General features: G+C 37.4%; 1 protein-coding gene across 6 annotated transcripts in view; it reads right to left on the minus strand.

Annotated features, from left to right (window-relative positions):
* The window catches only part of LOC136871886 (myosin-IIIb), a 320,961-nt gene that overhangs the window by 149,343 nt on the left and 146,989 nt on the right, over nt 1-24,629 (minus strand). For all 6 annotated transcript variants that reach the window (XM_067145555.2, XM_067145558.2, XM_067145554.2 and 3 more), the window contains exons 3-4: nt 24,450-24,625; nt 2,042-2,146 (exon numbers count right to left, since the gene is read on the minus strand). In XM_067145555.2, the coding sequence (XP_067001656.2) occupies nt 2,042-2,146; nt 24,450-24,625 (281 nt within the window). The remainder of the gene's footprint in view (nt 1-2,041; nt 2,147-24,449; nt 24,626-24,629) is intronic.

Here is a 24,629-nt window from a genome sequence, read left to right on the forward strand (position 1 = left end):
TAAACTCAACCAGTGAAAATACTAGTCTTTTCCTCATTTTAATTGTTTTAGACGAGTATCCTAAGAGGAAACAACCCAGAGTTTGGTGCAAAAATTGCAAATGCTTCAAGATACTAAGGAGGAAAATGATGGTAATGAGTCGAGTGCTGATGAAGAAAGCAATATACATATAGACAATACTGTACCAACTGATACTGATGACGAGTGTGTAGGGCAGTCAAATAAACAAAACAATACAAAATCCTCTGAAGATTGAGAAGCCAGTCATCTTTTCCGAGAAATCCAAATATTATTATATCACCTAAAAAAGCTTCTCAGAGGAAGAAATAATTACCTTAAGGTCTACACAACTTATGAGAATATCATGTCTTACTCCTAGCAGAAACATAATCCATTTTGTGCAGTCTCCACTAGGAGAGGCCAAACAAGCATGTGATCCACAAATGGTAAATGATAAAAACAAGTGTACGCCATACTAATTAGGAAATTCAAAGGAAGAGAAATAAATGCACAAGATGATGTGTCTCCTGCGGAGTTGAAAGCCCTGTTAGGCCTTTAAGTCCTGTTAGCTGCTCTAAAAAATAATCACTTATCTGCACTAAAAGATAATCACTTATCAGTTCGTCAAATGGTTTGACTGATTTATGTGGCCCCAGATATAGATCAACAATGAGCTCTGAAAAATTTGAATTAATTTGAATTTCTGTTAGTATGCTTGAGCTTTGCTGATAAAAATCGACTGGAAAGGAAAGAGAATGACTCTTTTGTGCCCATAAGGGAACTATGGGAAGCATTTATTAACAATTTTAGAACGTTCTATAGACCAGGGTCTTTCGTAACAATCGATGAACAGCTCCTCGGTTTTTGCGGATGTATGGCATCAAATTGGTAATGGCTTGTGATACTGAAACAAAATAATATATAGATCCTATTCCCTATCTTGGAAAGGACTGATGACCTAGATGTTATGCCCCTTTAAACAACAAGCATCAATCTTGGAAAATCTACAAATTCTGTTGGTTTGCCCTTAGGTGAATTTTATGTAAACGAGTGGAGCAAGATACTCTGTGAATCTAATAAAAACAACATTGTAGACAACTAGTTTACTTCGGTGAATCTAGCTGATGATCTACTGAAAGATCAACTTTAGTAGGCACAATATGGATGAACAAGCCAGAGATTCTTCTGGAATTACTAGCAATAAAACAAAAGAAAGTAGGAATTTCCATGTTTTGTTTTGACTGAGAAAAAAACCCTGGTTTCCTTCAAAACTAAGGTTAACAAAATAGTTGTTTTTTTTTGTCAACTGCCCATGATCAACCTACTCTCCATGAAGATAACAACAACCCAGACATAACTGAGGAGTACAATGCCACAAAATCAGGGTTCAATGCATTGCACCAAATATGTCACAACCACAACTGTTGTCATAAAACCAGATGCTGGCCTCTTTGCATGTTCTATGGCATGTTGAATATAGGTTGTCCAGCAACACGAAGAGGACAATTTGCCACATATGTCCTTTTAAAAAGAAGCGAATTACAATGTCACATTGCAGTCAATGTTTGGATGTGTACTGCAAAGAGCACTGTGCAAATTGCTTCCAATGAATGAAACAGTTATGTACGATGTTTTCGTGGACCTTTGGACCTTCACAAGCATAAGGAGGACCTAGCGGCATGAAGAGGGCTAACACGCTATACTATGAAGAGGTGAATGATGTCATGTTGCCATTAGTGTCAGAAGATGGCCAATTGCAAATAATACAATGACAATCAATGGATAGATTACTCCTGATTGAAGGAAAAGCTGCTGTGTGTAATAATTTTTAATGTAGTGATATGTATGCTGCAAAATATAAATGGAAAATGCAGTCATAAATATTACAAGGTTTTGTGTTTATGTACTATTAAAGTAGGTTTTGTAATCTAGGGTTAAAGAATGACTCCTTATTTCCTCCTGAAGGTACACTGCTTATCATCTACATTGTTATATTAATTATTACTTTATAAATATAGATTATGAATTTCTTGCTTCTTACCTCAACTGTTTCCCGCAGAATATAAGCTATCTGATGATCAGTGAGTTTCTCATTCCTGCGTTTCAGACCTTGCACTAGATCAGTCACAGAGCCACCAGTACAGAGCTGAAAAAGAATCCATGAAAGTGGTTTAGAGGTATGGCTAGAAGATTGCTTTTAAATATGAGACTATTTGCTCCAGTCAATGGTTCATTGGCTTTATAATTTCAAGAACAATAGGTATATAGGTTTAGATATTGAAATCCACAGCCTAAGAGCCTGTTAAGTGACTGTCACTACATTACATACAGAGGTGATTTCATGCATCAGCTGCATAAATGAAAACTGGTGAGAGTAGGTAACCCTTATATTTGACAAAAAATAAAATATTATAATAGTTATATCAAAAATAGGCACTAATATATATTTCAAGACTAGACTCCAGAGGTCCATGTTACAAAGCTGTCACCATCATGAATTAGAGATTGAGCTCATGAATTTTAAATACTGTATATACAGTACTGAAACTCTTGTTTTTTTTAATAAATGAAATAAGAAAGAACTTAAAGGATAAGGAGTGCTTCTCTACAAACAATGCACTCCATCATATAAAAGGGTCCAAGAACACAAAGGTCTAATCTGCAGAAAAAGGCATTAAGATTACCAGGAATGTGTCAACTGTAAGGACCATGCCAGGCAGATCCTGGGGTGACAACCTCTTTCATTATTGCCATAGAGTGTTTGAATCTCTTTCTGATGGCCTGGGAGCCTGTCCCCATGGTGAACTACTACACAACTCTCATCAACACAGACACAGGTCAACAACTGCTAATGTCTTGAAGGAGAAAGGATACACTACAGTACCTTTGAGGTGGTACAGGGTCTCTCCAATGAGGATTACAATATATGGATTGATAGTTATGAATAAAATACCGACTGTTTTATTGAACAAATTTAAACAAGGATGATCCAATTAGCACACACAAATGTGTGTTTGGGTCATCAGTCCATAGACTGGTTTGATGCAGCGCTCCATGCCACCCTATCATCCTGTGCTAACCTTTTCATTTCTACGCAACTGTTGCATCCTACATGTGCTCTAATCTGCTCACACATACACAAATATGCATAATGATTATACTTCACAATGAATGACAACACTTTACTTAGCACCCTTTACATAGTACTGGCTATTTACAAAAGTCTGTTGTCTTCACAGTGGATGTTCAGCTGGCAGTCTTTAACTGCAACAAGCGATCGTTCCGTAATCTTGACCTCCATCAACATTAACATTAACAATGTTATTGGTATGTCCCACAAATGACTTTTTTTTTACTGTTTTCAGTGATGCTGAGGTGCCAGAATTTAATCCTAAAGGAGTTCTTTTATGTGCCAGTAAATCTACCGACATGAGCACCTTCAAATACCACCGGACTGAGCCAGGATCGAACCTGCTAAGTTGGGGTCAGAAAGCCATCGCCTCAACCGTCTGAGCTACTCAGCCTGGCACTTGTCACTTAATATAGGAGCTTCATACAGCTAGGTTCGAAATAGACGTCCGTAGTTTTAAATTACAACACATGACTGTAGATAAGATCAATAACTCACACAATTAGCTCACATGACTGCTCCACACGATGAACTCCAGTACTCAACACAACACTCGACAAGACAAGACAAGACAACACTACTCAACACCAACAACGTCAACTATTCCTGTTCAAGGGAAGCCCACTTTTATAAACCCGGTAATGATGTTCTAGTATCTTCAGGGTGCAGCCAGGGTTCTAGTACAGTATTGTCTTTCAGAAAAATCATGGAGATACCAGACGAAATGGATAATAGAAGGCAAGATCACCATGTGTTTGAAGGCCAGTCAGTAGCTTCCTAGCCTGACTCACTCATCTCTTCCAGGAAATACCAGAGGAGACTTCAAAATAACTGACAGTTGCATTACCACGTAACAATATCATCGTCTTTAAACCTAACTCATCTCAAGGATATTGTACATCATAGACCCTATTATCAGGTATGAAACTCATGAGAACGAACCTAAAGAAGCAGATTAAGAGAAGAGACTCAAATATGAGCCAATGATAAAGTATTATAAAGAGAAATACCATCTGAAAACCATTACAAAATTAGATATTATTATTATTATTATTATTATTATTATTATTATTATTATTATTATTATTATTATTATTATTATTATTATTATTATTATTATTATTATTATTATTATTATTATTATTATTATTATTATTATTATTATTATTATTATTATTATTATTATTATTATTATTATTATTATTATTATTATTATTATTATTATTGGTACCAGATAGACCATTCCATATTTCTTGGAGAACTTCTGCACATGGTTTGGGTTGTTAAAGGTGTTCATGATAGGCATTGTAACAACTGTCCTGAAGGACTTGATTGGAATAAATATTCAGATACCACTCCTGTGTTAGAAGCAGGGTGCAATGATTTAGATGAGTTGATTTTTATAATAAATATCTATGATTAAAATCAGTTGGCTTACTTACTGAATGAAGGTTTATTGCAGCAAAAAGCCAGAATAGATACAATAAAAAGACATTTACTTGTAGTCAATCACTGCACAATTTCAAAATTGGCTTACTTATTCTCATCTTATTACCTGGAGTCCATTGTTTAAAATTAATATAAAAGTAAACTACTTAAAATCAGTTTGCTTGCTTGTGGTCTATTGGGTGGCGCATGTTTGAAATCTTAGAAAAATTATGTTTTACAATACCTGAAGTAGCAGAGAGGAGAGATTCTTACTTTATGCTTGTCAGGGATTGAGCAGCATATCCCAAAAAGTTTTCTTACTTATATAGAAGAATCAAAAGAGACATCATACAACATTGCCCATTTGAATAATTATCAAATGTTTCCTCTTCCCCAAAGGACTCTTTCATATTCTTAAATATTCTGTGTAGTAATAAGACTGAACTAATGTGGACATAAATTGAGTTTAAGTGGCTAAGTTGGGAACGACTACGCTAGTTTGAAAGGCCTTCATCCAACTTCATCCAAGACAATATTTGTAAGCGTAATTATTTACATGTTATCATTTAACTTGCGCAGAAACGTCATTTATGATAAGATTGAGCGAACTGTGAATGAAAGATGAGGTTGCGTAGTTAAACCCCCCAAGTGATGAGTGTAGAAAATATCAGTTTTGCACTGTTTGATGACTGAGACATAAACTTGAAATTCAAAGTAAAAGAATACAAAACATTTTACTAACAACAGTTAACTACAGTACATCCTGAACACCAAAACAAAGACTAATTACCATCTTAATTAATGGCTTACATTTTATCTTCCTTTCCTTTTTCCTGAGCTGGCTTCCCTCCTGGAAACCATTTCTTCTTCCTGTGCTGCTTGTCTTAAGTGACGATGTCACAAATTCATCACTGAATCACCATGGGCTCTAGTTCTACTGTGTTCAACAACACACACACAATGCCGCTGACTCAGCTTTGCTGTGTTCAGCCGCAGTGCCACTGCCCTTCCGACACATCAGGATGTTGCTCCATCACCCATAGCTGATTACCAGTCCACTGGCTACTCAACGAATCACTTACTACCATGAGTCTGTTTCTGTAGATATATGCTTTTAATCCTGAATTGCGTGCTGTTCCTAAATGAAAATGTAGTGTTTTCATATTTTCCATTTCTTCTTAATCAAGTTCTTCCTTAATCCATATTTTTAATTCTTCCAAGTTCTTTGCGCTATCCAAAATTTCCTAGGCCTTCAAACTTGACGCCATACATACTTTAACTGGTCTTCTCCCCACATTTCCCCTATTTTGAAGGCACTATCAATGTCACTCATTACATGCAACTTTCAGTTTCTCCCTGGTTAAGGAAATTACTTTATCCAATTTATCATTAAAATTCTTTTTATCTGAATCTAATAATAATGCTATTGGCTTTACGTCCCACTATATACTTTTTTTACAGTTCTCAGAGACACCGAGGTGCCAGAATTAGTCTCACAGGAGTTCTTTTACGTTTCAGTAAATTTACTGACACGAGGCTGACGTACTTGAGCACCTTCAAATACCACCGTACTGAGCCAGAATCGAACCTGTGAATTTGGGGGTCAGAAGGCCAGCACCTCAACCATTGGAGCCACTCAGCCCGGCTTTATCTGAATCTACCAGTCCATAGATGATTATATTTTATTTCTCCTCCTATCTTCAATCTCTCGCGTCTGTTCCTTTTGCTCAAGCTTCCTTATCCTTTCTTCTAAATTCAGGACTTTATTCTTAATTTCATTCAATTCCAGCTTATTCTGCAATAGGCTCTCCTTGATGTCACCCAGTTCTGTTTTTAAGTATGTCTTTCACTATTTGCATTCCTTATTTTGGTTTATTAATATTTCCCTAGTCTTATCTACTTGACATACTTCTTTCATAACCTCCTTAAGCTTCTCAATATCCTCTCAAGACAGTCTGGGGCCCAGGTTTAACCAAATACCACCAGTCATCAATGATACCATCACAACTTATATTAGAACCTTTTGCATAATATTGCTGGAATTGTTGACTGTTTGTATGAATTTCACTTTCAACCTGCACCACTGCCACCTGCCTATAGTACTGCTTAATTGGAACTCCCATGTTCGGTTAATGCACTTGTTTTCGTACTCTTGTCACTCACTCAGCACTTTACGTCCTTTCACCTCGCTGACTGAATTGAAACTGAAGGATTGTGAAGGTGCTACGTTAATGCACAGAGGCTGAAAAGCATAATAGTCTATAATGAAGATGTATGTATGTATGTATGTATGTATGCATGCATGTATGCATGTATGCATGCATGCATGTATGTATGTATGTATGTATGCATGTATGCATGTATGCATGTATGTATGTATGTATGTATGAGGCAAGAGACATGCCCTAAATGAAGCCACAGAGCTAGTTGTGGATAGGGGATTGTGGAGGTGCTTAGCTAATTCACAGAGGCTTGCAGACTAAACACCTAAAGTCATACCAGTCTATAATGAAGATATATGATATAGTATAAAAACAAATGAACTAGAAATTATTAACTATGTGGTAAACAAACTAGTTTTCTAAATGTGCTATTTCCAGATGGATTAATTTTAAAACTTCAATCCTCTGAATTAAGAAAGTAGGTAAGATATTCAGTAACATCTACAGAAGTTTTGAAACACCAATGAAACAAGAACTAGAAGTCCATTTCTCAGCTTGCATTTCTTTCTTTCTCCATTCTTTTAAAATTATTATTTATGTTGACCTATCCACATACCTACTACAAGATTCTTCAGATACCATAGTTCTCTTTTATTGTGCAAATACCTTTATTTTATTACTACAAATGCCATTTCATCTTTTAGATTGTAACCTGATTGTTAAGTCATTAAGTTTTTGCTGAACTTGTTCTAGTACCATACAATAACTTATAAGAACAGTTCTACTTGTTGGTTACTTTCCCTCTAGGACTACTATGTAGACTTCTCTAGCAGGCAGCTCAAATACAGATGAATCAAAATCCTTCTTGAGCAGGAGATGGGCAGGAAAATGGGTCACGTTCATAGATAAATTCATTAACTTGGACATATCATGGCGAATGACAGCAGATACAATCCCCTACAGCATATTCTTCAAGGAAAAATACCAGAAAAGAGAATTGTTGGTCGGAGAAGAATATCCTGGTTCAGGGGCATAACGTATGCAATAGGGGCCTGACTTCCAAAATAAATACTCATGCCCCCTTAAATAAAATGCAAACCCTATGAATAACTAATATAAATTTAATTACAGCAGATAGAAGTAATGCAATACATTGTCAAGTTACATAAACAAAGGGATTATTCATTAAGATTATTAAAAAGTAATATTTCATAGATTTTATTTGACTGTCTCCATGGTTTGACAGCTGAGCTGCTGAAATGTCAACCATGCACTACTTTGATGTTCGATCTTAACTTTAAATGGTTTCATTTTTCAGTAACTATAGAATTATACTCTGTAACTGATACTGAAGTCTTGGTTATAATAATTTATTCAGTGACAAAAAAAAAAGGAACAAAATTCCAAACCGTGCAACTGATAAGCCTAATTTATTATTAACGCGTGCAGAGAGAGCTTGTTTGAAACTGAGTTGACTGATTGCTATGTACCGTACTACACCAATTTCTTATTAACATTTTAACTTACATTGTTATCCATGAAAAGTGTGATAAGAGTTAAATATTCAGCAAAATTTGTACATAATACGATCTCAGATGCATTGCACATCAACTGATTTCTAACTGAAATATGATATTTTGGTACAATTTTCAATGCTGTAATTATGTTGCAATAATTTGGTTCAGGTCTTTTGTAAGGAGCGTCTTGCGGTGTTGTGAGAGATAGCAAGGACAAGCATTGTTTACTGCTGTGTTGTGTTACATTCAGTACAAAAACTGCTGCTAAGGTGCTACCAAGCTGCACTTCCTCAAAGTACAAATTTAACAAACAAAAAAGAAAGAAAAAATCGTCTGATTCTACAAAACCGCCCTGATCGTTTCTATGCAGAGTGACATTAGGCTATATATTCAGGGGACCCAAAAGTTATTAACATGCGACAAAGCAATACTTCATGGAATATTGGAGAAGGGAGGTAATAACTGAGAGACTAAATGGCATGACATGGGGTTTTATTTACACCAAAATAAGGTACACTAAAGCTCAGTAGCGATGATTAAGTCGGGTGGCGGGGAGGGGCTGTCATCACCCATCACTTTGTGGAGAAAATATTACATTTTCATTGCATTTTAGCCAGCTGAAACTAGGAATTATTAAAACAAGCAATTTGTACAAGCCGTATTCTCTTATCAGCTAATTATTTCCTTATTTTCCTTTAATTATTAACCAAATTCCTAGCGGAAATACGCATAAAATATTGTTGGTCACGGTTAAAACGATTTGTATAGCACCACATCAGGTAGTGGACACTTTGCATGTGCTCTACGGAAGGGTAGAAGGGTATATTTTTTACCATGATCATGGACAATGAGATATGATTCACCTGCTTGCCGTGTGCATTCGTCAGTCAAGTAGCTTCTTTAGTGCCTGTTAGTTTCTTTAAATGTAGTCAAATACTAAATGATTTTTAATTGTATAACCTCACCGTACTTTTGTTTAGATGTAATACATGTGTAATGAAAGTGAAGGTGAAAGTTTTGTTGTATAGTATTGAATCAAAATCTCAAAACATTATTAATACTGCAATAAAGTTGGTAAACTGTTACCCTTTACCTCTCTGTAGAAATTTGTTCAGAGAGCATCAAAAGCTTTCCATTTTGTAGGTATATTTTTTCAGTTTTGATGTATAACCACCCCCTCTTCCCTCTGCTATATCCCACAAAGCTGGGTACCTTTTGTTGACTGTACATTATTTTGCCCTCCTGACCTAATTCCCAAATGTCACTACTGCTAAAGCTTCATTAACAGTGCCTTTTCTGGTAATGTCAACACACCGCCACCACCACCACCACCACCACTAAATGTTTTCATTCCTTCCCTGAAGGGGGGGGGGGGGGGGCGGTCCTTTTAGATGGTGACGTTGTCTCCCAAGCCAGGAGATTTGTATTGGAAAAGGAAATGTGCAGAGAAGGTGATGGGGCCGTGGCCGATACTAGGAACTGTCCCGGCATTCGCTTTAGTGCAGGAGAACGGAAAACCATTCTCAGGACAGTTGATGGTGGGGACCAGCCCCTCTTCGTTTGCTGAATACAGAGGTGCAGAGCCACGGTGGAGGCGTGGCCACCCCTCCTCTGCTCGGTTGACCGGTCGGAGTGCAGAGTTGTTGGACCATGGACCAGCCGTGGTCACTTGTAGGCCGAGATCCACTCTGCATCTGCCGTCCACGCGCCTCTCTCACAGTGGCTCCTTTTATACCAAACGCAGATCTCATGCAGCATCACTGATGTGTTGCTGTTCAGCCTATTTGTGCACTTGTTGTTGGTCTCAATAAAACCCTATGTCATGTCAAGCATGTGTGGCCATTTGTACCTGATATGTTGCTGTCCAGCACCATCTGTTGTTCATTTTGTGCACTTTATTTTGGTATCAATAAAACCCCATGTCATGCCAATCATGTATGTCAGTTATTACCTCTCTACTGCCAATATTCCGTGAAGTATTGCCTTACAATATTCATTAAATATTATGCATGAAATATATATGAATATATAAATGAATATTTGCCCCAATTTGTCCTCTTGAATTCCAACTTTATCTTCATATTGTGATCTTTCCTACTTTTAAAGACACCACTCAAACTTATTCGTTTGCTGATGTCATTCCATGCCATCTCTCCACTGACAGCTCGGAACATATCACTTTTATAGGAAGGGGAGTTAGGGATTGGAATAACTTACCAAGGGAGACGTTCAATAAATTTCTAATTTCTTTGAAATCATTTAGGAAAAGGCTAGGAAAACAACAGACAGGGAATCTGCCACCTGGGCGACTGCCCTAAATGCAGATCAGTATTTATTTATTGATTGATTGATTGATTGATTGATTGATTGATTGATTGATTGATTGATTGATTGATTGATTGATTGATTGAATACCAACATAATTGGTCTGTTATTGGACATTATAAATTTTCTAGCTAACTCAATCCTGGTTGCCAGTGTTTTGCCCCAGTGTGCTAAATTGGGCTCATCAGTTGGTAAATAGCACACCCACCAAGACGCATGGCTAGTGCATACCACTTAGTCACACAGCTCGTCTCCTTTCTACCAAGTCTTCCCAGTCCAAACTTTGCAACATTTTTGTAATGCTACTCTTTTTTCAGAAATCACCCAGAACAAATCGAGCTGCTTTTCTTTGGATTTTTTCCAGTTCTTGAATCAAGTAATCCTAGTGAGGGTCCCATACACTGGAACCATACTCTAGTTGGGGTCTTACCAGAGACTTATATGCCCTTTCCTTTACATCCTTACTACTACCCCTAAATACCCTCACAACCATGTGCAGAGATTTGTACCCTTTATTTACAATCATGTTTATGATGAAGATCTTTCCTTATATTAAGACCTAGGTACTTACAATGATCCCTAAAAGGAACCTTCACCCCATCAATGCAGTAATTAAAACTGAGAGGACTTTTCCTATTTGTGAAACTCACAACCTGACTTTTAACCCCGTTTATCATCATACCATTGCCTACTGTCCATCTCACAACATTATAGAAGTCATTTTACAGTTGCTCACAATCTTGTAAGTTTAATTTATTACTCTGTACAGAATAACATCATCTGCAAAAAGCCTTATCTCTGATTCCACTTCTTTACACATATCATTGATATATATGGTATTAGAAAACAAAGTACCAGTAATACTGCCTTAAGGAATTCCCCTTTTAATTATTACAGGGACAGATAAAGCTTCACCTACTCTAATTCTCTGAGTTCTATTTTCTAGAAACATAGCCACCCACTCATTCACTCTTTTGTCAAGTCCAATTGCACCCATTTTTGCCAGCTACCGGTACTCTCCCATGATCTACCCTTAGATACGTCAATCGTGATACAGTTCAATTGACCTCCTGAATTCAGGATATCTGCTTATCTTGCTGAAATCCTACAAGTTGAGCTTCAGTGAAATAACCCTTCCTAAACCCAAACTGCCTTCTATTAAACCAGTTATTAATTTTGCAAACATGTCTTAAAGAATGCTTTCCCAAAGCTTACATGCAGTGCATGTCAAAGGGACTGGCCTCCTTTTCTCCTTCTGTGTTTATCCCAAGTTCGTATACTTTTACCACCTACAAACATATTTATCTTTGTCCCTTTTCTTTTACTTATCCAGGTTTCTTCTTATCCTACACTTCCCACATTGGTCTTTGATGAAGTAGGTTTATCTAGTTCATTAGAAATCGCTATTTTGGGCCATCTTATTCATAGTAATAATGGGAATAAGAGTTTCAACCAGTTGAACACAATGTATATTAATTTTATATTAAATTCAGAACAATGTACAGTACTTCATGTCCGGCTCTGTGGCTACCTGATTAGCATGTTGAGATTAGGTCTAAGAGGTCCTGGGTTTGATTCTTGGCTGGGATAGGGATTTTCACCTTCATTAGGTATTTCCTCTGGCTCAAGGACTGGGTATTTGTGCCCTTTTTCAACATCAGATTTCATTGTCATAGGTAGGTTCCCATCCTCACATATGGGCAGATCTCTCATGAGTGTTAACTGAAAGAATCGCACCAGGCCTCTCTAGCGGCCACACAACATTTAAAAACAAAGTTTTCATCTACAAGTAGGCACCTTCAAATTCCTAGAATACATGTAAGAATATAAAAATAAATAGAAATATAGGCCTACACAGGTGATTTCCAAGGTAATTCTTACAATATGTTTCATGTGATACCATGTTTAAATATTTTGTTTCATCTTTTAATATCTTAACTTGTATTTTATAAACTTGTGTATAGTTTGGTGTTGTGTGGATGACTGTACCTGGAGGTGGTGAGATTATTATTATTATTATTATTATTATTATTATTATTATTATTATTATTATTAGGGCAGCTATTTATTTGCCTGGTACAGCCCTCGTAAGACAGCTCCTCCAATGAGGGTGAGTAGCATCTGCAGTGTAATATAAAACTGCTTGTTAGAGTAGTGCAAGATAATGTTGTGTGTGCCAGTGGACAAGTTGTAGGAATATTCAGAATAGCATAAATATCCAGTCCTGAGTGAAGGAATTAATATTTCATGATTAAATGTTAATACCTGGCCAGGAATCAAACCTGGGACCTTTAGGCCCAAAGGCCAAGATACTGACCAGTTAGCCATACAGCTGGGCATCTCTGCTTTTATGTGATTTAACTGATTATCAATCTAAATAGGTATCAGCTGTACAGACAGTACAATGGACAGTACGACGATGACTCAGTAGCTAACTATCAAGGCGTTTTGATAAGCTGTTGGTACGAGAATGGAACATAGCTAGATTGTTAGGTTGAGATTTCTATTACAAATAAAAGTGAACGGTGAAGGAAACATCATCTGAGAAAGTTAAGGCACCACAGAATGGAAGAGAAACTTTCTGTAGCAAGGATGTAATAGACACACTGAAGATGATTTTTTTAAATGGTACAATTTTTTTTCGAAAATGTGAAAAAGAAAAGAGGTTGGTATGAAGATGAAAGGTCTTTTTTTTTTTTTTTTTGTACAAACAAAAACAAAGTATGATGAACAATAAAATCTTCATCAACAATGTCATGAAAATTGAAGATGGCACATGGTTTTAATTTAAGGAGAAGTGCTGAATCATTGATGAAAATCCTAGCTGACTCACCCTGCATAATTCCATAAACAACATTATGAAGCAATTCTGGTATGTAAATTAGATGTCCTGTCTCTGCTCTAGTCACAAGAGAACTTCACATTAATAACCTAAATACAACTCAGGTGAACTGGTGAAAGGTCATAGTCTTCTGCACCGACCTAGTCTGCTCTATAATTTTGGAAAGTAGCAGAGACCTGTCTGGGTTGGGTCAAATAACAACTACAAGTACCTAACCCACACTAACATAAATCCTAAGTTTCTTTCAGAATGTGGTCATACAAATCATTAGGCCTATACTTCAGCAACATAGGCAACACAAATTTTGAGACTGGCTTACAAAAGAGTCATAAGAGCAAAGTAGCCTATTTCTGTTCCATTGTTTTCAGGTTGATGTACCCAAACAAAAATAATTTATAGGTCTGTAATTACCAGTATCTGAGATATAGATATAAATTTGAAATATAATTTTATGGAAGACTGTAGAGGGTGATAGAATCAAAACAATATACAGATGAAATGAATTTCTTTTATTTCATTTCTAGGCAAATTGAAGATAATTTGAGATTTCCTCACCTCCACCCAAAGAAAAAAAATCTTTCAACCAATTCAAAAGAAGCAGGCTATGAATCTTTATGATACTGTACCATGATTGTTTCTAAACCCTATGCTTACAGATGTGCAAACACATCTCTGTACCAGGCCATGAATAACAGATGAACAGAAGGTTAAGACTTCCACCTTCAGCACTTGGTGAGATAGAGGAGTCTGGCTGCAAGGTCTCGAGGGAATATCTTTCTTTTTTTTTTTCTTTCTAGTTGCTTTACATCGCACTAACACAGACAGGTCTTATGGCAATAATGGGATAGGAAAGGGCTAGGAGTGGGAAGGAAGCAGCCGTGGTTTTAATTAAGGTAGAGCCTGAGCATTTGCCTGGTGTGAAAATTGGAAACCACAGAAAACCATCTTCAGGATTGCCGACAGTGGAGTTCAAACTCATTATCTCCCGAATGCAAGCTCACAACTGTGTGCCCCTAACTACATGGCCAACTCTCTCATTTACCTTCCCAGAAATTGTAGCCTAGAGTTCTCATTTTCTTGACTTATTGATGGGGAATCAAACCCATGCACTTCTATGTGAATCACATATGCCTTTACTACTTTGGCTAGCTAATTGCCTATATACTTTTTTTTTTTTTCAGTGATAAACTTAGTACCTTAGCTGGATTTAATCCCTTGGCAGGGATTTAAGACCAGATGTTCCTCTGACCCTTATGCACTATTCTTATTGAAAATCCCACTATAAGTCATTGGGATGCAAACTATAAGTGCATATATGGTGGGAGCCGAGTGTCTAGATCATATACATAACTATGCAGTACAGCTTGTCTAGCTGTAAGCTTGATTTCAGGAAATGGTGGGTTTGAATCCCTCGGTTAGCAACCCAGAAGTTGATTTTCTGTGGTTTCCCATTTTTGCATCAGGTAAATGCTGGAGCTTTACTTTAATTAAGACCATGGATAACACCAATCGTCTGACTCATTGGCTGAATGGTCAGCGTACTGGCCTTCGGTTCAGAGGGTCCCGGGTTCGATTCCCGGTCGGGTCGGGGATTTTAAGCTTCATTGGTTAATTCCAATGCCCTGGGAGCTGGATGTTTGTGCTGTCCCCAACATCCATGCAACTCACACACCACACATAACACTATCCTCCACCACAATAACACGCAGTTACCTACACATGGCAGATGCCGCCCACCCTCATCGGAGGGTCTGCCTTACAAGGGCTGCACTCGGCTAGAAATAGCCACATGAAATTAAATTTAAAAACCTTCCCAGTCCTGGTCCTAGTCCATTCTCATACCAGCATCACTAAGTACCTCAATGAGTTATTTCATGTTAAACCATGAGACTACGAGAGTAGGGGACTAATGGTGCCAATGGTTGAGGGGAAAGTAATGCAAATTAGGAAGATTTTGTGAAATAATCATCCTATGAAACTGCTGCATTTTCCTCCCATGAAGACTGAATATTAACCGTCTAAGCAGGTCTTTATTTGTGTATACAAATAGGCGATTTTTTCAAATTGTAACATTGCATCTACTAGCATTTCTGTAAAATTCAAGATCCGTGCGGTCACAATCAGTACATGTGCTGAATGTTCTTATGAAAATATATAATACCTATCTTTAAAATGTCTGGCTCCATGGCTAAATGGTTAGCATGCTGGCCTTTTGTCTCAGGGGTTTTGGGTTCAATTCCTGGCAGGGTTGAGAATTTTAACCATCATTGGTTAATTCCCCTGGCACGGGTGCTGGTTGTATGTGTCATCTTCATCATAATTTCATCCTCATCACGACACGCAGGCCGCCTACGGGCATCATATCAAAAGACGTGCACCTGGCAAGCCAAACATTTCCTTGGACACTCCCGGCACTAAAAGCCATATGCTTTTTTTTTTTTTTTTACAACATTGTTAGAATTAGATATATCCAAGCAGATATTATGGTTCTCTCTAGAAATAAGATATCATTGAACAACATAGTACGTTAGCATGTGAAAATTGTTAAATGAACACAGTGGGTCTATTTTCAGCCCAATATATTAAAAGCAGAAATTCTGAAATATATTCGTCTGAATGGTAATTTTTTTTTTGCTATTGGCTTTACATCGCACCGACACAGGTAAGTCTTATGGCGATGATGGGGCATGAAAGGCCTAGGAGTTGGAAGGAAGCAGCCATGGCCTTAATTAAGGTACAGCCCCAGCATTTGCCTGGTGTGAAAATGGGAAACCACAGAAAACCATCTTCAGAGCTACCGACAGTGGGATTCGAACCCACTATCTTCTGAATGCAAGCTTACAGCCACACACCCCTAACCGCACGGCCAACTCATCTGGTGGTAAATAATTTAAGCTATTACCAATCATTTAACCATAACATTAAAAACGAAGTTTTTGGTCTTGTTGTTATAAATGGTACATTTTTAAGAGCAAAGAAAGGAAGGAAATAAACAAGTAGTAATACAATATCTCTGTGACATAGTTGTTTTCTTGTGTGGATACACCTATAATAGGTAAATCTGAAAGGTGTACTGAGGAATATTGAGTACATGAATTTCTTTGTTGAACATTTTTGAGTTAATCTTTTGTGACAATACAAAGGCCTCCTTAAACATGCAATATTATATATACATATGAATAAACTAAATTTTAAAGCATATCTAAAGAAGTGCAAGTATTTTCCAAAACTTGTAATTGTTTCTTAGGGTAACATTTTTACTGTCATAATATAAAACAGTTTGTGCAGAAAGGATACACCACCACCACCACCACCATCGCCACCACCACCAGCATGTGGTCTCCAGAGAGGTCTGTTGAGGTCTTTTGAGTTGACCTGCACATACAGTGTCCCTGACCCATTGGAATTAACTAATGAAGGTTAAAATCCCCAACCCGGCCGGGAATCGAATCCGGTACCTCTTGGACCAAAGGCCAGCATTTAACCATTTAGCCATTGAGCCAGACTATAGTGAAGTGATTTTTGACAAAAGCACATCAGAATTTTGTAAATGTAATCCACAGATGGACTAGGGGCAGACAGGTAAAAGCAATGCTTACATTCACCTCTTCATGCTATTATGAACTAAAGAGGAAAATTTTCCCCAAGTCAGATATCCTATCCACTTGATAGTCCTCAACTGTTCAATACAGAATAATTATTTAAGTAACATATTTAATATTAAAACAGTAACACTATTCACAACATACAGTAACATAAACAATTAAAAAAGAAACTTACAGAAGTACCAAATCCTGTCACGAGTTAGAGTCCACACTCACATTCAGAAACAATCAGCACATAAAAATATCACTAGGAAGATACAGGTAGTTGTCCTTGTCTGTTATAAGTTCCTCAGCCAACTGACCTACAGTGGATGGACTGGTAGTACAACAGATAATAAAAATATCTGCAGCATGTAAATGGAAGAGAAAGGCAAGGGCAAGGTTACTAAACCTGTTTGATTGCATGGACAGAACCAGGCCAGTTCAATGAAGCAGGTTCATAGACACAAACACAGTATATAATATAAAACTCCTGTACCATGAAAACAAGATCACTATCTTTACCTTATGTTTCACTTCCTATGTAAAGGGTATTGGAGGACATGGAATACAGGAAGAAATACCATGAAGACAAGACTTCTTGATGGAGTATTATGAGGGTATGATATGCCATAATAAAACCTGAGGATGATCTTGGCATTACCCCAAAAACAATACAAAATAAGCCATACCCGAGGTATTGCAACAGATCTGAACATTTGGACTTGCCTTAAATAAGAACGACAACCACCATCGCCACCACATTGCATCATGTCCGAGGCTTGGGATATCTTGGTCATCAGTTCCATGTACTTAAACTGTGTAAAATATTGTCTGATAACCTGCGTAATGTCTATGTTGGTATGTATATTTGTTCTAAACTAGGATAGAGAAGGACACTACCATGACCTACTATATATACCTTAATTAAGGCCACGGCCGCTTCCTTCCAACTCCTAGGCCTTTCCTATCCCATCGTCGCCATAAGACCTATCTGTGTCGGTGCGACGTAAAGCCCCTAGCAAAAAAAAAAAAAAAAAACTACTATATATACCTAGATTAAAGTGTCTCAACACCACCTCTTTCCTCGAGGGGAGGGGTCAGTTTCCACCAAGCTGGTGCATGAAGTTCTTCTCTTCTGGTAGTGGTAGTATACCAATTATACTGTATGGTTTCCTGTGAAGCATTATGTTACCTCTGTCTCAACAGGATCTTAAAGTTCTGGAGCACTCAATTCCAACCATGCCGACACAGCACAGCAAGCTGTTCGCAGCTAGTTAAAAAAATATTTATTGTAAACTTTGAGTATCAGACTTATAACTTTAGTGTAGCTCCCTCTGTGAACCAGTGGTAGACTGTTGGCCTCCGGATCCCAAGATAACGGGTTCAAACCCGGCGAAGGTGGCCAGATTTTTGAAGGACAGAAGAAAGTTTATTTGACACTCCATGTCATTTGATGTCTGCATGTAAAACATCTCTAGCTGGCCCCATGGCATAGGGATAGCATGCATGCCTCCTTCCCGGAGGCCCCGAGTTCGATTCCCGGCAAGGTCAGGAATTTTTTCCTGCATCTGAGGGCTGGTTCGAGGTTTATTCAGCCTACGTGATTATAATTGAGGAACTATCTGATGATGAGATGGCAGCCTCGGTCTAGAACGCCAAGAATAACAGCCAAGAGGATTCATCATGCTGACCACACAAAATCTTGTAATCTGCAGGTCGCTTTTTTACTCATTTCATTATATTAATGTAACAAAATACCCTGTTTTCCTGCCATAATGGGAATACATATGTGTTTATTCATTACATATAATTACAAAGAACTGAATTAACTGAATATGAGAATATATATATATATATGGGAATATGAGACAGCACAGTATAATTTGTTTCTCAGGGGAAGACAAAGTTACACACAATCATCGTCACTAATCTAAAATTTTTCAAGGTTCAGATTCTATTTATCTATCCACGGATGGAATTGCCATTGTCAGCATCCATTTGTAATATTCACTTTTAGTGAATGTAATATGAAAACTTTTTTTTTTTTTTTTTGCTAGGGGCTTTACGTCGCGCCGACACAGATAGGTCTTATGGCGACGATGGGATAGGAAAGGCCTAGGAGTTGGAAGGAAGCGGCCGTGGCCTTAATTAAGGTACAGCCCCAGCATTTGCCTGGTGTGAAAATGGGAAACCACGGAAAACCATTTTCAGGGCTGCCGATAGTGGGATTCGAACCTACTATCTCCCGGATGCAAGCTCACAGCCGCGCGCCTCTACGCGCACGGCCAAGTCGCCCAGTAATATGAAAACCAACACACTGAGAATAAGTCTGGAGAAGGCAGAATATATCTGTGCACTATGTCACAAATATGCAATTTAGAACAAAAATAATGTTTTGCAGTGTTTGATTCACTTGCTTGTAGTGTAATAAAAACCTTCATAAACTTCTTTTACATAATAATATAAATATATTTTGATTTTTTTTAACACCCACTTCTAAAATAGTGATTATTTCTTTAATTTATTTTGGAAGTATACTGGACTTGTTAATAATTGCATGTAGGAGACAGAGTTTTGCACCCAGGAAAAGAGAGCAGAAAATACAGTAAATATATGCCAAAAACCTCAAATTCGTAACATAGTGCCATTTACCTCTATCACCTCACAATTCTACAATATGTGACATTGAAGAGGACATAAACAACTGCATAAAGACATGATGGAGAAAATGGACGCAATTGACCATATTGTGTGCCTTCATGGGAGATAAAAAGCTACAAAAGAAAAAAATCCTGCGAGACCAGCAGTTACATATGGTTCTGAATGCTGGCATCTGAATAAATTTCAAGAAAACAAATTACAAATCACAGAAATGAAAATGCTGAGGTGGAATTCAGGAGTAACCTACAAGGACAAAATAAAGATATATCAGAGGGACCTTTACAGCCAAATTTCTACCAGACAGATAAGCTCATGGAGAGCTGATTGTATGGTTTGAGCATATCATGAGACCAGAACAATACATCACACATAAGGCCCTCGACATCTGTACTATAGTGCACAGAAGAAATAGACCCTCAGTCACGTGGTTAAGTGTGATAAAAATGGGGAAAATACTCAAGTAGACCCCTCTATGATGCAAGACAAGGAAGTCTTAAGACTGAGGACTAGGATAGTCAACACTGAATGAATGAATGAATGAATGAATGAATGAATGAATGAATGAATGAATGAATGAATGAATTAATTAATTAATTAATTCATTAATTAATAGGAGGGGGGAAACGGGAAAAAAATAGACTTCGATGATGATGATGATGATGATGATGATGATGATGATTATGACTGAATGTGATCTAGTCTGCATAAAGCTAGTTGCTATTGCTTTCCCATTTCTATGTTGGAACTAGAAAGAAAGGAGAAGATAATTTTAAGAAGCCTCTACTTGTTTATTAAGGCATAACCAGTTACCTGGTAAGGAGGACTATAACTGAAAGAGTAAAGGGGTGATTGGTTGGCCAGTTGAATGTGGGTTTGATTCCCCATCAAGTTGATAAATTTAGAAACAAATGAGATTACCTCTTATGGACTCGTTCAGCCTAAAGCAAAACTTAAACTGTATCAGGCACACTGCTAAGGAATGCATCTTCAGTAGAGCAGAGGTTATGAATAGTCTAAGCCTTTACCTTCTATAGATAGATCTTCTTAGTGACAATTTTTATTGAAGTCTGTATCTCAGGACTACGCATCGGTGTTGCAAGTATTGAATTTACGACAAAATAAAAAGAATAATTTTCAGTAAAGTTATGGTACCTTGTACATTGAAAGTCCTTGAGTAATAACTGTAAATAAGCATTTGGAGAAAATGAGTCTACTTCATAAAAACTTCGTGGGAAGCTACTACTTAGGACTGTAATAAATGGATTATATAAGAGAAGACCATGTAACATGGTTAATCCTACACTGAACATGTCAAGTGAGATCTGACTCTACTTCTTCTTGTCAGTTGTAACTTTTTACCAAAGTAAACAACCTTGTGAGCAGAGAAAGAACAATCTATCTCAGAAATTCTGGGATCAGGTCACAACAAAACTTTTATTTCACCACTTGCCAAAACTACACAGAAAATTTCATTACAGTATTAATTTTTGTTCAAGGAATTTAATTTCTTTCAATGAAGACTATCCTTTTTGTCAAAGATTTGATGAATACTTTCTTATTGTTGCCCTGTAACGGATTACATCCACAGGTTCTAGATTTGTACAGCACTACATGATTGACAAAACAAAACTTCACTTTCAGGAAAGCAATTCTCACTTTGATGGCACATTAGGATTACAGAACTTACTTCTATAGAGAAAAGAAAGGAATTATTGGAATGGTGACCCAAGACATAGTGCACAAGAAACTCACCTTCCTGCAAACCACCATCCCAAGTTGGGAAGTAAATGAATTACTTGCAACAACTACACTTTTAGTCATTTCTACTCAAACTTTACTTTTCACAAACTGTAATTTTTACTGGTAATTTACTTCAGGAAATGAAATATTCCATTCTAGTAATTGATATACACCACATCTAAAGCTTGGGAACTTTGGAGCCCAACATTTGCAAGGCATCATGAACTCATTCATTTACTCGCAGGTTATTGTAGTTGCTAGTTGAGATTTAAATAATTATGTACTAGGTGATCAAGATGGTGGTGATCATTGTTTTAAGAGGAAGTACAACTGGGCAACCATCCTTTATTATCACTAATCAGAAGGAATACAGAAAAGGTTCGACAGTTCGAAAAATGAAGGTATGATACAGATGTAGATTCCCATAGGAAACCTGAAATATTTCTCCTGAATATTTGTCATCTTAGCACACTGGGGTGAAATGCTGGCAACCAAGAATGAGTTAGCTGGAAAATTTATAATGTTCAATAACGGACCAACTATATTGGCATTAATGAAGGTATCAAGAAAGGAAAGGGCCACGAAGGGCGTGAAAATGAAAGACTCGCTAGGCCTCGAAAACCTAGTACCGCCGGGGTTGGGAAAGAACAAGAGTTTACCAAGTGAGGTCGGATAGGAAAGAAACTGAGGAGCCCAACACAAGTAAGTGGAAACATTACTAGACTCAGGTAGCGGAACCGTGGTCACCAATGAAATATTCCCAACTCGAGAGTCTCTGCTCCCCTTTCATTCACCTCTTAAGACAGGCAGGGGATACCATGGATTTTATTTTACCTCCTGCACCTATAGGGGTTACGTGGTCAAGAATGGAGCCGGAATAAACATGTGATGGTGAAGGGGTTAAGGAATATGCATTTCCCTTATTTTTTAAAATAAACGTTTTGAATTAGTTATCCTGAAAGTAATGGCTTTTATCTTATCCCACACTTCCTGCATCAAGACTGAACATGTATAAAGACAGCTCACCCTCCTGATGAAACTGTGAAGAAGAAAAGAGCTTGTCGAAGGCTGAGAAGAAATGGATGTAGAAGGACTGGGATTGATGAGAAGAGATTCTATCTATGCGAAGACAGAAGTTTATGAAGATGTGGAGTGTATCTTGTCCTTTACCGTTTTCATATTTGTTCTTGTTTCCCGTTCTATTACTTTGACCTGCCATTGTACTTATCCTATCATGTTCCTATCTTCATATATGGCTCGCTTTATGTTTACAGTGATGAGGGTGAGTAACATAGGTCTAGAAAGCAGCTTATGAATAAGTCTAGGAATTAAAAAGGAATGGTAGAAATTTAGGACCTGATCTGTCCAAATTTATGATGTAGCAGGCAGACTTCTTCTCACAATGTGTGAAAGACAATTTTCTGAAGTTCTGGAATATCCAGTATCATAACATTCTCACCACAGAAAAGAAGAAACTAAGTTAAATCTGAACAGATTTCCTGCCAGCAACTGTGCCTGTAGAAATGCATCCACAAGGTAATTACTGTAAAGTGATGAGGCTGTTATTATTGATTTTTAAGGGACATCAGAATGTAGGCATTTTGCCCAGAAAAAGTTTCCTTAGCCTGCCAGTAAATTTATAGGCACTTGAAAATGCAAATCAACTGTACTCGAGATTTTATACCACAACCTTCAGCCCAAAAAGTGAGTACTTGATCAATTGTGCCATTTAAGTGGTAACCAGCTTCCATGTTAAACAGCTTGTTTGATACAAAAACTCAAGCATTCATAGAAAGATAGAATTTACTTTTGGTTATACTAAATTTGTATAGTTTGCCTTGGTGGGGAAAAGTGTGATGTACAATATTGTCTGTGATTCATGTTAACTGAAGATTTCTTTATTTTTATGGTGGCAAATAAATTCTCTATAGAGCAATAATGCAGTAAAATGTTTACTGCCTAAAAATTAACATTTGCAAAAGAGTGTTGATTATCCAAAATAATTTGAATCAACTATCAGATATTTGATTGTTTGGATGAACAAACCTAGAAGCCAGAGTGCATAAGATGTAAAGGTTTCTCTGAGTTAATATTATATCATTTGGTGTCGGAGATAGTGAATTTTCATACCTTATATATATTCTCGCTGGAGAAGATCCATTCTCACCGAGCTCAATAGCTGCAGTCCCTTAAGTGCGGCCAGTATCCAGTATTCGGGAGATGGTAGGTTCGAACCCCACTGTCGGCAGCTCTGAAAATGGTTTTTCGTGGTTTCCCATTTTCACACCAGGCAAATGTTGGGGCTGTACCTTAATTAAGGCCACGGCCGCTTCCTTCCCACTCCTAGCCCTTTCCTGTCCCATCGTCGCCATAAGACCTATCTGTGTCGGTGCGACGTAAAGGAATTAGCAATTAGCAATTAGCAAAAAAGATCCATTCTTTCCTTTTGCGAGATGGTTTAAAATTTCTAATTTGGTATCAACTGTTAGCATACTGCAATTTTGTGCATTCTTATTTGCCATGCCTCATAGTGTACAATGCACAAGAACATAAATCTAGCACAGAATATAATACAACCTGACATGGCACTTCATAAAATTTTCTAAACTGAAACCATTTGGTCCCACTTACTTAAGTCAACAATAGACATTCCAGAAGAGAGCTGTGTAGGTATATTTATGAACTGAATCTGATCAGACTGAATGCAGATGATCAACGGTGAACTTGCTGATGGGAATTTCCAAGTAGACGCTATCATAGGTACTGTGTTATCTTTAAAGAAAGTGCGATATTAGTACCCTTCTCAATCTACTATAGGGTGAGAAAGAAGTATGTACACTACTCTCTCATTGCAATTTTTAGAGAAGGAATGCACTAAAAATTTAACGAAAAAATGTGGGCTTGGATATTCGGATGACTTGACATTTGGATAATCGACGTTCCACTGTTTGAGATAATTCAGGCTATATTCGAGATCATTTCTCCATGACTGATGATGTAAGTTTAAGCAGTGTTGTCCTTACATAACTAAGATATGTTATTCATAACAGTATTTACCTCCATGACAAACCAGAGTTGATCTTCCTCTGGGGTGGACCCTCGTCGTAGGAACAATCCATGGAAGGAAGGAATATTGGGATGTAAGCTAAGATCTCGAAGAATTAAGTATTCTTCCTCTATTTCTTCTATGTTATCAGCCACATTCTCCAGGATCTTCACAGCTACCCGATGGCCTAA

Source organism: Anabrus simplex, chromosome 4 (assembly GCF_040414725.1).
Source record: "Anabrus simplex isolate iqAnaSimp1 chromosome 4, ASM4041472v1, whole genome shotgun sequence".
Classification (NCBI taxonomy): domain Eukaryota; kingdom Metazoa; phylum Arthropoda; class Insecta; order Orthoptera; family Tettigoniidae; genus Anabrus; species Anabrus simplex.